Source organism: Ictidomys tridecemlineatus, chromosome 3 (assembly GCF_052094955.1).
Source record: "Ictidomys tridecemlineatus isolate mIctTri1 chromosome 3, mIctTri1.hap1, whole genome shotgun sequence".
Classification (NCBI taxonomy): Eukaryota; Metazoa; Chordata; class Mammalia; order Rodentia; family Sciuridae; genus Ictidomys; species Ictidomys tridecemlineatus.
In genome coordinates, this window is record NC_135479.1 from 51,137,998 (window position 1) to 51,152,310 (window position 14,313).

Below are 14,313 nucleotides of genomic sequence, written 5' to 3' on the forward strand. Positions count from 1 at the left end.
TACAAATAGATTATTTCAGCTAGTGGAGGGAAGGAAGTCCAGAGTGGTAATGTCACCTGTCCTGGTACCTCACAAGAAGTAAAGGTATTGAAGTAGATGTAGTGAAGGAGTTAAATATAGTGTGGCTTGGGGAATAGAAAAGTCCTTTCTTGGACAGAGGGAATTTAGTAGAGGCCTGGGAATACAGAAAGCTTATTTTTGGTTAAATAAGCCAATTTAGAGGACTGATTTCTTTTTTTTTCTTCTTCTTTGGGTGTTTCCCTGCAGGAACTCATGCAGCCGAAATCTGGGGCCAATGGAACAGCAGTTACCGAATTCATCCTGCTGGGATTGGTGGAGACATCAGAGCTATGGCCAGTGATCTTTGTACTTTTCCTCCTTGCTTATGTGGTCACAGTGGGGGGCAACCTCAGCATCCTGGCAGCCATCTTGGTGGAACCCAAACTCCACACCCCCATGTACTTCTTCCTGGGGAACCTATCCGTGATGGACATTGGGTGTATCACTGTCACTATTCCCTCAATGTTGGGTCGTCTTGTGTCCCACAAGCGTACAATTCCATATGGAGCCTGCCTCACACAGCTTTTCTTCTTCCATCTGCTGGTTGGGGTGGACTGCTTCCTGTTGACAGCCATGGCCTATGACCGATTCCTGGCCATCTGCCAGCCCCTCACCTACAGCACCCGCATGAGCCAGACAGTCCAGAGGATACTGGTGGCTGCATCCTGGGCTTGTGCCTTCACCAATGCACTGACCCATACTGTGGCCATATCCACACTCAACTTCTGTGGCCCCAATGTGATCAATCACTTCTACTGTGACCTCCCCCAGCTCTTCCAGCTCTCCTGTTCCAGCACCCAGCTCAACGAGCTGCTGCTCTTTGCTGTGGGTTTCATAATGGCAGGAACCCCTGTGGTTCTCATCGTCACCTCCTATATCCATGTGGCAGCTGCAGTCCTGCGAATCCGCTCAGCTGAGGGCAGGAAGAAGGCCTTCTCCACATGCAGCTCCCACCTCACTGTGGTTGCCATATTCTATGGTTCTGGTATTTTTAACTACATGAGACTAGGTTCAGCCAAACTTTCAGATAAGGATAAAGCTGTTGGAATTTTTAATACTGTCATCAACCCCATGCTAAACCCAATAATCTACAGCCTCAGGAATCCTGATGTGCAGGCTGCCCTCTGGAGGGTGGTCCTGGGGAGGTGGTCACTGGTTTAAGGAAGTCTCAAGTGTCTCTTCTCCCTGTGGGTTTTTGTTTTTTTTTTTTTTTTGACTAAAGAAAAAAATCCCCTAGAGCCAAGAACTAGCCCAAATAGTACAGAACAACTTCTATCTCCCTGAACTTGAGGATTTTTTGTAAGGGATAATTATCATTTCCCAAAGAAGCCCTACCCAGTTATGGACAATGGGTTTATAGATTCCATCAGGCCAGTCCCTTCAACAAATTATAACTTCAGTTACTGTGGCTTCCCTTTACTGAGTAAAGGTGAAATGTAAGAACATGCAAATGCGTATAGATTCATATCCTAAGTGGAAGGACATAGACTCAGTCATAGTTTGGGTTCCAAAAGCATTTCAGAACTCCCATCCCTGCCCAACCCTGCCAAGAGATCATATTTTTCCCTCAAGTTTTCAGATACGGCTGTGCTGTTTATGAAATATAACCCGAGAAAGTAAAACAAAACGAAAAAAAAGTAGTTTTTCCTGTGATACAAAGATCTCATGAGACACAGAGAGGCAAAAGGAAAGCTATGCAACTACATAGTCTCTAATAACTCTAAGTAATATGAAGCTTGGTACAGCTCACAGACATATTTCCAAATGCCAAACTTCATATGTATGATATGTCTTATGATACAGAAATGGATTTCCCGCATCCATCCTTCCCCGTACACGTCAAGTCTTTTGAAAAGAATTTACTATCTAAACATTTTTTAAATATTTCAGCAATCCCAGATTACTCATTATGAAATTTCCCCCCTAAATTCTCACTTTTATTTGCCAACCCTCACAGCTGGGACATCTATAACTATGAATGCAAGTCACATGATGACTACTTCCTCTAAATTTCCCATTGTCTGTAGGGGAGTATGGCTCTGACCTGGAACATTGGCTCATCCTGCTTCCTGTTTTCCAGACATTAGTTCAGCCACTATTTAGCTCTATCTTCCTTCTAGCATCCTTTTCAGGATTAATGGCCCCTTCCTGGCAACTCTCCAGTACTATTGATATTTCTTTATTCACTTCTTGAGATCTTTTCTTTGATCTGCACCTGTGATTTGGTTTCTCCATGAGATTGAATATGGGTGAAGGGATTTGCAGGATTAAAAAGAGAAGAAGGCAAGAGATATGGAAGAGAGAAGGAAAACAAGATTGGAGATGGAAAGTTTGTAATAAAGTAAAAATTAAGATGAGGAATAGGGAGAAACAGGATAGAGTTGCAAGCAAAGGAGGCTGAGAAGAAAGAAAGGAAGTATTGGAGAGGAACAAATGAAGTACAGAGATGGTGGGGGAATGAGCAAGAACTGGGGAACTGAAAAAGATTACTTGTTTAAAAGATCAGAGGAGAGAGAAAATGGATGGAAGATGTGGGTTTCCCATACCGCGATGTCTAATAATAATCAGTTCTGGCAGTCCTGAAACCATCATTGTAGTCCATATTTTTACTACAAAGAAAATAACATTTTCAGATTTGCTGAATGTGCTAAAGAACGCACAGGAGCTCATTCTCCACTTCTCTAGATTAAGATGCTTTCAGAAAGTCAGGAAGGATTATAAGATGAGAAAAGAATATTTTGTCCTAGATATTTTTACCCAACTTAGATCTTTAATATCATCAAGGTTTGCAACCAACTGCCCAAATTACAATTTTTGCCTGTCAACAGTGTCAAAGAACAGGGAAAACACGGGTCTTTCCTGATTCTCTGAGTCATCAGGTAAACTTGAAGGATACAAAAGTGTGAGCTTCCTTCAAGGGTCAAGAAAAGTGTTGGGTCAGAACTGTGACATGACACGGTTCCCAGGTCATCACCTCTACCATCCACAACATCTGTGACCCTGAATAAGTTCTTTCCCTTCTTTGGGCCTGTACCTAGCAGAAGGCACGAGGTAATCATCATGGTTCTCTGGTTCACTGGTGTCCTCTAGTTGCACTATCCTGAGTGAACAGAAGGGCTGTCTCAATCTGTTAACGCTGAGAGTCACCCTGTCTTCCACCATCACGTCTGCCCACCAGTATTTAGCCTTGCAAGGAAAAGGAGTGTCTTCTCTGCCTGCAAGAGCCTCGTGTCTCTAGCATTTTTTTTTCCCATCGGGCTATTCATCTCAGGCCTCAAGGGATGACTCTCTCCACCATCATCACTAGAGCCAAGCAGAGTAATTGGGTTCAGCATCACAAAGAAAATTCCAGCTCTCTATTCACCTTCCAGGATCATAGGGTTTCTTTAACCACTCAAGAGATTTCTTTTCCTTTGGAATTGTTTTCTCCTCTTTTTTTTAATTCCAAAGTAAAAATATCTCAAGACTTAAGTTTTTCATGGAATATGAAATACAACATGTTGGAAAAACTCACACATTACAGAATGTCATCGCCACCTTCCTACACATAGCCACAACAAAAAAGTAACTACTGTTAAGAATTTGTTGTTAAATTTCCAGAACACACACATGCACAATCATATACCACACACACACACACACACACACACACACACACACACACACTTTCCTAAATAAAAACTTAATGAACATATTTAGCAGTCAAATGTTTTCCAAACATCATAGTGTTTTGCAATTTACTTTTATCTCTCCCATTTCATAGTATAATTCTTTAAATAAACCTACAAATCTGTCTTATCCATGTTAAAAGCTGATTAATATTCCATTTTATATATATTTAACCAAACTCCATCCATGCAACTAAACTTACATCCTATTTTTGCAATTGCTAAAAATACAGAAATCAATACTTACGTACTTTTCTATACATCTGAAATTATCTCCATACAACTGAAAAGAACAGATGACATGTATGATAAAGGAAATACAATGCAAAATAAAAATTGGGTAAGTATTCTGACTCTCTTTCGCCAAAATAATACACACCATTTTACATCTTGGATAGCAACATATGAGAATGCCTATTAGTTTACATCTCTGACTTTATGGGTGTTATATCTTTTATCTTTGGAAATTAGATAAAATATCAGATAATTTTATGATTTAAGTTTCTTTGTTTTTAAGTGTGGTTAGATAGATTTTTATATATGTTTCTGATAGCTGTATTTTTCTTCTTTGCAAATTGTCTGTAGCTCTCTCCCCCACTTTGGGCTAGTTTACTTTTTAAATTTTTGAATTTTTATCTTAATTAAATTTATTTTAACTGTACATAAAAATTGTACATAGTGAAGTAAATGTTTTCATATATGTATATGTTGTGTAATGCTTATAATGATTGATAGAAACTCTTCAGGTTTTAAGATAGTAACTCTTAACCATATATGTTGCAAATATAGTCCCCAATTTCCCATTTATATTTAATTTTGTTTAGAGCATCTACTGCCCAATTTAAGTTTCACATTTCTGTGAACTTCACCTTCTTTGTTCCATGTCATGCTTAGGAAAAAAGACTTTTCCATTTAAATGCTGTATAAATATGTGTCAGTGATATTTTTCTAGTACTTCTACATGTGTCTAAATGTCAAATATTTGATGTATCTAAATATTATTTTGTGTCTGTTCTAATTTTTCAGTTGGTAGTAATTGTCTCATCACAGTAAAATGCAAGCTTGATCACATATATAATATACATGATCTATTTAGCTAAAGAAAAAATATTTGAACTAAAACCAGAACTGCCACCCAAAAAGTGAGTCTGTAGTCAAGTCCAGCCAAGAGAATTAACTGCTGAAATATACAGTCATAAACAGCCAAATTTAGAATCTCTGTAACTTAATATTCACAGTGTCCAGAATACAACCCCAAATTTCCAAACATATGAAGAATCAAGAAAATGGAACACATTCTCTAGAAAAAGAAATATACCAAGTCGAACTTTGAAATGAACTTGAAGTTGAAACTAACAAATATTTAAAGCAGTTATTATAACTACCCTAAAAATCCATGTTATTAAAAAATCATGTTTTCAATTAATGCAAATCTTAGTGTAGAAATAGAGATCATAAAATGGAAATTCTAAAACTAAAAAATTCTTTCCTAAATAAAAACTTAATGAACATATTCAGCAGTCAAATGGATATGACAGAAGAAAGAATAAGCCAACTGGAAGATCAAGAAAAATTATCCAAGGTGAAGAACAAAGAGAAATAAAGTTTTTCAAAGGACAAATAAGGTAATATTTTTAAAGTCCAGCACATGAGGAATTAGAATACAAAAATAAAGGCATTTCCAGATCAAAGAAAGCTAAGATAATTTATCATTTATTGCTAATAGAACTGCAAATTCTATAGGAATTCTTCAGGTGAATGATACTAGATGGAAACTCTGATCCTCTCACAGTTATAAGGGGAAGACAAAAATTCAGTAAAAAATGAACCAGGAGAGGAGAATGAAAATTAGGCAGAAAAATTATTTGAGAAAATAATGGCTAACAATTTTCCAAATTTGAGGAAAGATATGCATGTTGTGAGAAACTAAACAAATACAAAACAGAATAAATACAAAGAAGTGCTCGTTAAGATTGAGGCTATAACACAGTACCAGAGCTCTTGCCTAGCAGGTGCAAGGCCCTGGTTTCAATCCCCAGTGCTGCAAAAGCAAACAAATGGAAAAAAAAATCAAAACAAAGAAATCTACACTAAGCCACATCAATGTCAAATTGTTGAAATCTGAACAAAAAGAGAAAAGTGTTGAAAATCTAAGTAATAAAGACATATTACATACTAGGGAACAATGAGCTAATTCACAGCTCACTTGCTCATGAGAAATCATGGAACAGGCAGTAGCTAAGCAGATTACAGGCCAGCCGTCCTTGTCCTTCAAAATGTGTTGTTTTTTTTTTTAAAATACTGCTGGGTATTTTAGCAATTCAGGAGACTGAAGCAGAAGAATCAAAGCCAGCCTCAGCAACTTAGCGAGGCACTAAGAAACGCTACAATAATTTGTCTCAAAATTTAAAAATAAATAAATAAATAAAAGGGCTAGGTATATGGCTGAGAGGTAAAGCACCATTGGATTCAATCCCTGGTACCAAAACAAACAAAAACAATACTGTTGAATATAATTATATACCCAGGGACAGTGTCCTTTAATATTGAAGACAAAAGTAAAGGCATTTCCAGATCAAAGAAAGCTAAGATAATTTATCATTTATTGCTAATAGAACTGCAAATTCTGTAGGAATTATTCAGGTGAATGATACTAGATGGAAACTCTGATCCTCTCACAGTTATAAGGGGAAGACAAAAATTCAGTAAAAATGAACAAAAGACATTTAGAGACACTTTAGCAAGGAAGATATAGAAATGACCAGTAAATATGCAAAAGATGCTCAACATCCCCAGTCAACTGACAAATGAAAATTAAACTATAAGATAGCTAACACTGAGTTTGTCAGAGTCTTTTTTCCCTTCACCAGAACATTTCTTTTTTTTTCCAGTAAATAGAATGTTTCTCCAGACTTTCCCAGCTAATTTAATCAGGCAATGGTTCCTCTGATCCTATATAAGTTCTCTAGTACTCTCTGAGCCTTCTGACTCCTTCCTCAGTCTTCTTCAAAAGCCGGGCTGACATCTCCACCATCATCTTTCCAAGCTTCAAGGAAACATCTCAGCAGTTTATTAGGACCATTTCCTGGCATTCTTACCAGGAGGTTAAATCCTGAGCCATGAAAACATGTTCCTATGTCAATTAATTCTCCTTATGTATCTCTACATTCAACCTCATCCCTTGGTCCTCATGATCCACTCTTACAGTTGTTCCTCTGCAAACAAGAGTAACTTAGAGCAAGATGTATCATCAGTGAATCAGCTCCCTACTGCTGCTATAACAAATCATCACAAACTTAATAGCTTAAAACAACTAAAACTTATTCTTTCATGGTTCTGGAAGCCAAAAGTCTGAAGTGACTCCTATAAAACTCATTTTAGAGTGTTAGCAAGGCCAGCTCCTGGAGGCTTCAAGGAGAATCTATTTCCTGGCTCCTCCAGCTTCTAGTGGCTGCTAGCATTCCTTGACTTGTGGCCACATCACTCCAATTCCCACTTCTATCAACACATTGCCTTCTCCTCATCTGTGATCAAATACCCACTGCTTCTCTCTTCTAAGAACACATGTGATGAAATTTAGGCACCACCTGGCTAATCCAGATAATATCTCCATCTCAAGATCTCTAACTGCATGGGCTCTCTCTCGTCCAGCAAGGAGGTCCACGGAACAGGGTAGAGGAGAGTGTGGCTGCTGAGTCATTATTCAAGACCCCCAGAGACCAAGCATGAAGCAGGTTTGATTTTATTGTGCAGTTACCATGTATATATACTCAGGCAGTAGCTAAGCAGATTACAGGCAGCCACCAATACAATTTCTGGCCAGCTGTCCTTGCAGCAACCAATCGAGGGGCGGGCCTGGGGCAAGCACAGGGACTGAAACACGCGGCCTCACGCCTAGAGCTGTGCCTACTGGGTAAGCAGTTTGTCACTCAGAGGCCCTTTGCAGACAGTAAATTATTTCCTCTTGATTTATTGAATGGGATTTCCTTTCTCATAGAATGCTGAGACATGATCTTAATTATTTTGGAGGCACTGAGGGAAGTGGATGAAGTTCTTGAGGAAGACAAGAATAACCTCATGAGAGATCTGCTTCAAAGGCGGCATTTGCCTGGTCTTCAGGCAAAAGTAAGCTTCTCTCCTCTAGCAAAGGGGAAGGTGCTCTGACTTCAGGAATTGGATTTAGGGGAGTCAGGATGCAAAATTCTCTGCTTATTCACTCAGACATGCCCATCCCAATACTCAGAGTCTCGCATCTTCCCTCCCAGGGCATAGCAGATCTGCCCAAGCTATACACTCAGCCTCCCTTGTATGTCTGCCATCCTATAACTAAGTCCGAAGCCTGATTTTCAGCACTATGTGCCTATAGCTGCAGAACAGTCATATCTCACCAAATGTTCCATTGGAAAGTTTCTGGCTTTTACTATATACCCTGAGTTGATAATTGGCTAACCTGAGCTAAGTATTGTTTCTTTCAATCTTCCATCCCTATTCTTAATATTCCACAGTTTTGAGCATTGCTATGGTTCTTACAACATTAGTATGCTAAAACATACTAATAAACACTTATATGTCAGTGTTTCACCTCCACCTGTTCTTCACCCCTACCTGCCACCAGTGAGTCTTAGTGATTATGATGTTATCTATCACATACTGTAATCAACTCCACCTACCCCAAGCCATGGTGAATATGTTCTGGAATTCCACCTCAAGAATATGCTTCTTAGGACTACTCCCAGTGCTGCCTTAGTTGGCTTCCTGCCAAAGCAGAGCCTAACACAAGATTGTCAAGGTGTGTGTGTGTGTGTGTGTGTGTGTGTGTGTGTGTGTGTGTGTGTGTAAGTCATCTCAGGGAGCAAGGCTGGGGTTATTTATTTGAAAGATAGTTCCAGGATATAAGACTGAATTACGAAGATAGGAAGACAGAGAAAGAAGACCCATGCCTTACTGTGGGGCACACTACCCCAATTCCTGTTATGTACAGCAGAGACTTAATTGTGCAAGCACATAAAGAGTGCCTCCTGGGATTGTGTGAAGAAGCAGATAAACATTTATCCATTCTCTCCCAGTCCCATTGTCAAGCTGCCTCTGCATCTCTGAGCCCCACCTGTGCTGAGATGGAATAAACTCCCCGATTATTCAGGGCATTAGAGGATCCCAGGGAAGAGGCCACACTGTAGGCTTGCAATGACCAGAAGCTTACAGGGAACTTTCCACTCCAGTCATGGCTGAAATAAGAAGACAGGCTAAGCAGATGTCAGTCAGGACATCAGATATATCCACTACAACCTGCTTCATAGATTGTGAGGGCTGAAAGGGACTTTCAGATTGTGAAGTTCTTGGTTCCATAACTATGTACATGACAGACACTCGTATTATCAATGCATAGGTCGATGTATTGTCAAATTCCTTCTAGAAGACTAATGAACCTTACTTTATTTAAGGTTCACAGCATGATCCATGGCAGAGGATATGCGCATTTCATGGATGAAGAAACTGCAGCCCAAAAGGGTTCAGCAGCTTGCACAAAATAAAACTACTAAGACCCCAAAGAGCCTATCTGTCTATAATATTTTCCCTGCTGCACCAGATCTCCCTGGTAGAAGAGAGAATACTCTCTCAGAGAATGGGTGTTGGGTAAGGAATTATTAGTGGGAATAGGTGTGGCTGGAACACCCTTTCACCTTCCCACATCTTCAGTTCATTTGTCTGTGATCTTCACGGGGTCTCTCAATTTCTAAGTGCCTCGCTTAGAGAATTATATTGGTAGACAGCCTCCCAGGAGTCCTACCATGAGATAGCTCTGAGCCACCTCTTCCAGAGTCATTATAGGATCCCCTAGTCATGGTCCCAGTGGCCCCACTAACAAGGCCCTGAGAGAAAGAGGTAAAGCACCACATTCCCGAGGGGTCATTAGGAAGCTGGGTTTGAAGAGGCTTCCCTTTCCTCATGCCTTTTCTCTGGGGCTTCCTCCTCCTCCTCCCCAGATCCAAGGAAGTTCTGATATTGACTTGTCTCCATTCTAGACCCTGGTCTAACAGCTAGGAAAGAAGACTCTCCTTCAGGAAACCCATGTCTAGTCCCAGTCACACCTCTTACTCCCTGGGGGGCTGTGAGGATATGGGCAAGGCCTCTAGGCCTCAGAGACCCCACCATTAAGCAGAGCTTGCATTACCTGCCCTCACTACTCCCTGCCCATGAAGCCAGAGCTAGAGAAAACCTAAATTCCAGAAAGTGCCAGATGTTTCCATGTGTATGAGGGGCTTGTATGTTACCCTTTGTTGTCTCTTGCTTTCCATCCTTCTCCTCTTCCCTGGGAGAGCTAATGTCTGAACACCCTGGAGGATAGCAACATAGGCGATGTCTGCTTGCTCTTCCCTCAGTTATATTCCTGACATATAGCCGTTCACTTGCTCTCTGGGTGCCGTTCTTTTCTGGAAGAAAACTAACTGGCGTCTATTCCCGTTCCAGGTGAGTATTCTCACAAGTCCTTCCTCTGCTCTTACAAAACAGAGAAGGGGCCTCTGGGGCCATCAGCCCAAACCTGATATTATCCAGGGCGCAATGACGTCCCTGAAAGGGGAAAAAACAAATGATGTAGGGGGAAAGTTGGGATAATGGGCCAGACAGAGATCCTGGCTCCTTTTCTGGTCTTCTTTGCCCAGAACCCTGTCTCTTGGATGAAGCGTGCACTCTGTTACTTTTAGGAGAGAGTATGAGGGGATTTGCAGAGTCCAGTTCACTCTCCAGGGTCTCCCGCATCAGGAAGCCCAGAGGCTTCCCTCCGCTGAAGTCCTGGTCAAGCTTTTCACCACTGGGAGCAAGCAGGGTTGGCGGAGTTCCAGAGCAGGGACTGTTGCTCCTCAGTGAGGGAAGCCCCCTGTGTGGTCATGCAGGAGAGTTCCTCAGCAGGCCACGGGTGAGCCTGTCAGACTCTCTGGATAACTCAGAGGGTCAGAATCCCACAGGGACTAAGCAAGCAAATGTCAGGCCATCTGAGGGTTGGCAGCAGCTGTCTCGGGGCTCTTCTGTCTGGCTCTGACTCATCTGTCTGTAAGATGGACCCTTCCTAATAAAAGGAGCCTTATTTGGGGGTAAGATCATGTGTCATGTGAATTGTTATGGGACCTGCTTGTCGCATCAACACAATGGCAGCCCTGCCACCACCTTGCACCACACCCTCACTCATCACCTCCCTTAATTCGCACTAATCCATGAAAGTTCAGACTAATTCCAATGAGTTCAGAAAGTCCTCCAGGATGACCCAGCTAATACCGATACTCTTTTTTGCTAGAATTATATGGACATTTGAACCATCCATTTGTTTATTTAAGTCATATTGAGTACCTACTCTGTGTAGAATGTGGTGATGAGTCTTTCCATTGAAAGAGTTCATTAGACTTGTGTTCTGTCCTCAAGTCACAGAGAAGGAGGGCAGGTGTGCACAACTGAGAAATGATTCCACTAAAAGGTAAACAGAAATGAGTTCCAAGAAATTGTGTGTAGTTGGAGTTTAGGAAACAGGTGGGGGAGTTCCCAGGAAAGATGAATTCAGCAGCTAAGCCATTGAGACTAGTCTTGAAATATTTTGGGCATGCTGAGTTGAGGAAGGGTCATTGCAGGCAGCAAAAGCAACATGAGCAAGGAGGTGGAAATCACAGAGTCATAATTAACTGCTTAAAAGGAATCCAAGAGGGAAAATAGGTAGCAGTTACCTACTTTAATATAATGTTTGTTCCCCAAAAAATGTTATTATCCACTGATTTGTCCATTTGCAAAGCATTGATCAGTTACCAATTTCATCAGTTGATAATCAGGTAGATATCCCTACCACATGTCCTGAACACACAGGATGGAGACCTCACTGGAAAGACTGGTCACTGAAGTAGTCTCACATTGGAGTTGACCTCTTGTTATAAAAAATATGAGCAATGAGATGAAATTGAAATAGAGATCAATCTATATAGTTCACTGCAAGTATGGTGAAGGGTTCTCTGCAGAAGGTCTGTATAACCTAGAAGGTCTGGTGGCCTTCCATCCCCTATAAGGGTGAAGCAAGGAAAATGGCAGCAAGAAGCCATAATCACACCTCTCAAATTGCAAATATATCAGAGATTCTCCATCCTGGTTGGGCATTTGAGCCACCTGAGACACACACACTCATACTCCATGCTATGACTTTAATAAAGTGACTCGAAAAATCCTCAGGCCACCCCATGATGTGATGTTGGTGCCATCCCTATCCTCATGGCACTTTCAGGGCAAGTGGAGGGTCCTTTACAGAAGGTCTGTATAACCTAAAAGAGCTTGTGGCCCCGGCCACCTTCTGGCCCCTCACCAACAGCCCCCACATAACCCAGACAGCCCAGAGGATATTGGTGGCTGCATCCTGGGCTTGTGACTTCACCGATGCATTGCCATCAATTAAACTAATTAGATCAAAATTCCTGGTGAAAAGCTTGAGAATCAGTATTTTCTTCTTAAAGCATCCCCCAAAAAATCCAATTACCATGGGGACTGGAAATCACATCTAACAGAGGGTTAGGAATCATAGCTGGAAATGTTGGTCACCAAACCTTTGTCAGACCCACCAAACAATTTGACAATCACAATCATTGGTGTCTTCTGATTCCTGCTATACTTTCACTTGACTTCATTCTTTAGAGAAGTTTTTAAGACATTTCAAATTTCTGTAACTTTTCTGCATGTCAGCTTTTAAACTATTGTCTCTTCTTAAGGACTATCAAAGTAAAATGAGACAGGACTATGTCTTAAATTTAAGAAAATGGAAAGAGCTGCTGATTGGAATTGCTAATTGAGTGGAATTTCCGAGACAGCAGCCATCGGGAGGGAGCTTTGAAAAATTCTAATGCCCAGATCTCACCTTTAGTGGTTCTGATTTAAGCACCCTGAAGGTAGAGTCCAGATATCAGGACTAATAATTTTAATACACAACCAAGGTTGAGACTCCTACAAAACGCTTGATTCATGATTGCTTCTGTGTAGGTCTTATCTTTATTTCTCTATAGTCCATGCTGATAGACAGCCATGGAACTGCTGACCATGCAATCTTTTTGTATTTCTGGTCTCACCTGAAGACTGTACAGTCGGTCTCCCCCAAGGGCTTCTCCTTCAGTCCTGCTTCCTATGCATCTCAGATCCAAGACCAGCAAAGTCCATGCCACCATCCTGTGTGTTATTTTTCCTTTTTTTATGACCAAGAGCTTTTAAAAACTTTTTGGAGATCATATCCCCAGACAGTCATATCAGTCATTACAGCATCTCTGATTTCTGCGATCTCTCTCGAATCACTCCTGCCTTGAATTGCACTGCCTCAATGATCACCCATTCCCTTCTGTGAGTTGCCAGACTCCGGCAACTTTCTAGCCTCTGGTTTTGCTCTATTCTGTGCAAGGGAATGACATTACATTCTTTTCCTCATGTTGTTATTGGTGCATGATAGTTGTACATAACGATGGGATTTGTACCTACATATAATATACTGATATAATTTGGCCAATATCCCTACCCAGCACTTCCTCCCTTCCTGCCTCCCACCCCTATTGCCTCTCCTATCCTGATCTCCCTTTGATTTTTAGGAGATGCAACCCCCCACACACACACCTTTATTTTCCTTTTTTCTCTGAAGCTTCTGTATAATGACATTACTTTTAACTAAGCTCTGGCTTTGCTTATTCCAAGGGCAATAGAGACAATGATATTTTTGTTCCAGAGTTTAATGTATGTAAAAGACAATTCAATATGGCTCTCTGTGTACATGCCTGCTTAACTGGAGGATATCACCTTAAACTGATGTCTCATTGGTCAATCTACCATGCCTAGCTGAGTGCAGAACAAGTAGAAAACAAGACACTATGCAATATAAAATTCTAATCACACCAAGAAGCAATCAACATTTGGAGTATGCTTACTGCTTTGATTTTGGAGAGGCCATATTAACAGAATAAATAACCTTATTTATTTAAATCAAGCTGCAATCCAAAGACAACGTAAGGGCTTAAGTAACAACAAGAACACTAGCAATTCATTGAACTAGAGATTTTGAACATACAATTCAGAGTAAGGCCCCTCACTGTGGAAAAACATACTTGATGGGTCTGACAATCACAATCATGGGTGTCTTCTGATTCCTGCTATACCTTGACTTCATTCTTTAGAGAAGTTTTTAAACCTAGATTATGTTTTTAAATGTTTTCTAGTTTCTCTGAAAATATTAATTTTTCTATTGCAAAAATCTGCTTATTAGTTTGAGCTGATCCCTCAGAGGAAAAAAAAAGGTAGGGAAATTCAACTAAACCTTATTACATTTAAAGTGGAAGTCTGCTTTTAATATGTTTTGCCAAGTATTCTGACCCTTTCAGCTAGGAGACTATGGGAGGTAGGAAGTGGGGGCAGCACTAGGCAAAGTGAAGGTGTTGAGGTGATAGAGGAGGTCGACCAGTAAGGTATGGTTGGGGGTGGGAAAATATTCACGTAGACAGGTAGAAACATTCCCATGGGACTTTGCAAGTAAGTGATTTAGAACATTTATGTTGTATAAATGAATACCCCCTCCTAGGACATTTCA

General features: G+C 40.8%; 1 protein-coding gene across 1 annotated transcript; it reads left to right on the forward strand.

The window, feature by feature from the left end:
* Window positions 1-261: 261 nt before the first annotated feature.
* Window positions 262-1,221, forward strand: LOC101954839 (olfactory receptor 3A1). The gene has a single exon (XM_013361720.3). The coding sequence runs from the start codon at window positions 274-276 to the stop codon at window positions 1,219-1,221; it is 948 nt and encodes a 315-aa protein (XP_013217174.2). The 5' UTR covers window positions 262-273.
* Window positions 1,222-14,313: the final 13,092 nt, after the last annotated feature.

Excerpts from the sequence above, each read along its gene's own strand:
- LOC101954839 (XM_013361720.3), top strand. The coding sequence starts at position 274 with ATGCAGCCGAAATCTGGGGCCAATGGAACAGCAGTTACCGAATTCATC.